The sequence below is a fragment of the Fulmarus glacialis genome, unplaced genomic scaffold, assembly GCF_000690835.1.
Source record: "Fulmarus glacialis isolate BGI_N327 unplaced genomic scaffold, ASM69083v1 scaffold19864, whole genome shotgun sequence".
In the NCBI taxonomy this organism is placed as follows: Eukaryota; Metazoa; Chordata; class Aves; order Procellariiformes; family Procellariidae; genus Fulmarus; species Fulmarus glacialis.
In genome coordinates this window covers 14,925-17,183 of record NW_009206320.1, presented here as the reverse complement: position 1 = coordinate 17,183, position 2,259 = coordinate 14,925, and the positions used below count along the sequence as shown (strand labels likewise).

Genomic DNA, 2,259 nt, shown 5'->3' with positions numbered 1-2,259 from the left:
GCCAGCCACCGAAACTCCCTGCTCCCAGCAAAGCCCAGGCTGAGCCCAGCAGAAGCATCGCCCTCGCAGGGCAGGAGCGCCTGGGCCCATCCACCCCACAGCTCTGAGCCGTGTTGTGCTGGTCCTCCCTGCCAAGAGGAGGGCCAAAGGTGCAGAGAGGAGAGCCCTCACTCTGTGAGCTCTGGGAGGGCTGCTGGGGCAGCAGTAATGCAGACCCCCGTCAGACAGCGCATCAGGTAACCCATGCGGAGGCCAGCCAATTCCCTCTCAGGCACCTGGAGGCAAATCCGGGCTCGTAAGATCTTCATGGGCTTTTGGACTCTGGCAGTCAGTAAAGCAGCTTTCAACAGCAGGCAGCACGACTGGGGCTGCAGAAGCATTTGTAAAAACTGAGGCTGCGATCGGAGGCTAATAGGCACTTGAATGAGCAAAACAATAATAAAAAACTGTTATGGAAGGAAATAGAAAAAGGTTCATCCCCCCCTCCCCCCAAGGAGACGAACGGAAACCACCCTGGAGAGGGGGGTGTTCGTTTGGGTCAAACAAGGAATCGGTGGCAAAGACCCGGGCCCCCAGCTCCTCTGGAGGAAAGGCCCAGAGCAACCGTGACTGAGCAGGGCGAGACCGGGGGAGCTCTTTGGAGGCGGGAAGCCCGAGTCCTGGGAGGGCCCCCCGCAAGCGCCAGCGGAGCACCTCACATCGGTGAAGAAGCACACTCTGGGGTCAGCTCCATGTCGAAGGTCAGCGACTCTGCGGGGGGACACACTGGAGGTTACAGGGCCCGTGCGCGGCTACAGCCAGGACCCTCTCGGGTGCCGCGTCCCCCCAGACTCACCAAACTGCCCTCCTGCATTGGCCTCTGCTCCCTCGCTGCTATTGCCAAACTGCATGAGTGAGTCCAGGGTCCGCGGGGACATGGGCAGGTCGATGCTGTTGCTGAAGGAGGTGCTGTCCGAGGGAGGAAGGGAAAAGCACAGAAACCTCCAGAGTCAGGGCCTGGCCAGAGCTCTGACACCCCACTCTCCCCCGCAACGGGCCCCAGGGCATGGCACAGCCCGTCCCAAGAGCTCTCCAGAGGAAGGGGGCCCCAGGAGGGGAAGAACAGGCCTGCGGTTAGGCCAGCAAGCCGGAGCATGGCTCAGCCCCCACGGTCTCCCCCTGTCCAGGCTGGGACCCTCACGGCACCCAGGCAAAGTCCAGGAGTGGTGGGAAAGAAACCCCCCTCAAGCAAGGCTGAGCACATAAATGCCCCCCCAGCACTCACAGACACCCCCCAGAAACACTCACGGGGTGACACAGATGAACTTGGTCTTCAGATACGGAGCAGCACCTGCAGAGGAGCAAGCAGCCTCGTCACCAGCCGCGGGAGGAGGAACCCTGCTCTCCTCCCGCTCTGGAGCAGACCTGCAGACAGCACCCACCCTCCCAGCCCCTGCACAGCCCTCACTGCCCACCCCCCATGGGGACCCTGCCACTAGCCCCACGCTGTGGCTGGGGACAGATCTTCCATCAGGGCTGTCCCTGGAGCCTTCCCGCGACTTTTCTGTGCTGGAGCACAGAAAGTCAACGACTACCTGAGTCAGTAGCTTCAGAGTGCTCCTGGCTCTCAGAGCGGCAGTACTTCCCAAACGCCTCCTCCTTGGGGATGTCTGGGTACAGGTACACCAGGGGGGACACCAGGATGTTGGTGGCATCCATGATTTTGTAGCCCATGATGATTTCCGCAAATGACATGTTGTTCAGCTGCTGCTTGGTGTAAGGCTCCACAGACTGGATCTGTGTCTTCCCTGTACAAGGAGACTTTTGACACAGGGCAAGACACCCCTGTTCCTTGGGCAAAGGCAGGGCCTTCCTCAAACACCCCAGGAGCAGCAGGGACAAGATCAGCACGTGGCTGGGGCCACGCTCAGCCTCACGAGGCACCCAGCAGACCATGGGGCAGGACAGGGACCGGCCAGGTGGTTTCAGTGCCGCGGAAAGCTGCGCCACATGGGCGGGGACACCCAGGAGGTAGAGACTAGCAAAGGACACCCAGGCTCAAAGAGTTAACCTAGGCAGAGGGCTTGTCAGGACAAGGACAAAGAACAAGTATCTTATCAGGGGGTTCCAAGCCCCCTTCGGAGCCAGGAACGCTGGCTGAGCAAGGCCCTGCACCCAAGGCAGCGAGGGGAGAGCAACGTACCGCTGATGTCCTTCTCCACCCATGTGAAGGTGATGCCGCCTTCCTTGCTGCTCTCGCTGCACCGGAGAGGGTGCCGG

The 2,259-nt window shown here is 61.1% G+C and overlaps 1 protein-coding gene across 1 annotated transcript in view; it reads right to left on the bottom strand.

Moving 5' to 3' along the window:
• Positions 1-694: 694 nt before the first annotated feature.
• Positions 695-2,259, bottom strand: part of LOC104075266 (signal transducer and activator of transcription 3-like) — an 8,412-nt gene continuing 6,847 nt past the window's right edge. The window contains 5 exon segments of the mRNA XM_009575708.1: positions 695-750; positions 836-948; positions 1,288-1,330; positions 1,575-1,787; positions 2,183-2,259. The exon segment at positions 2,183-2,259 is cut by the window's right edge and continues 5 nt beyond it. Coding sequence (XP_009574003.1) covers positions 695-750; positions 836-948; positions 1,288-1,330; positions 1,575-1,787; positions 2,183-2,259 — 502 coding nt within the window.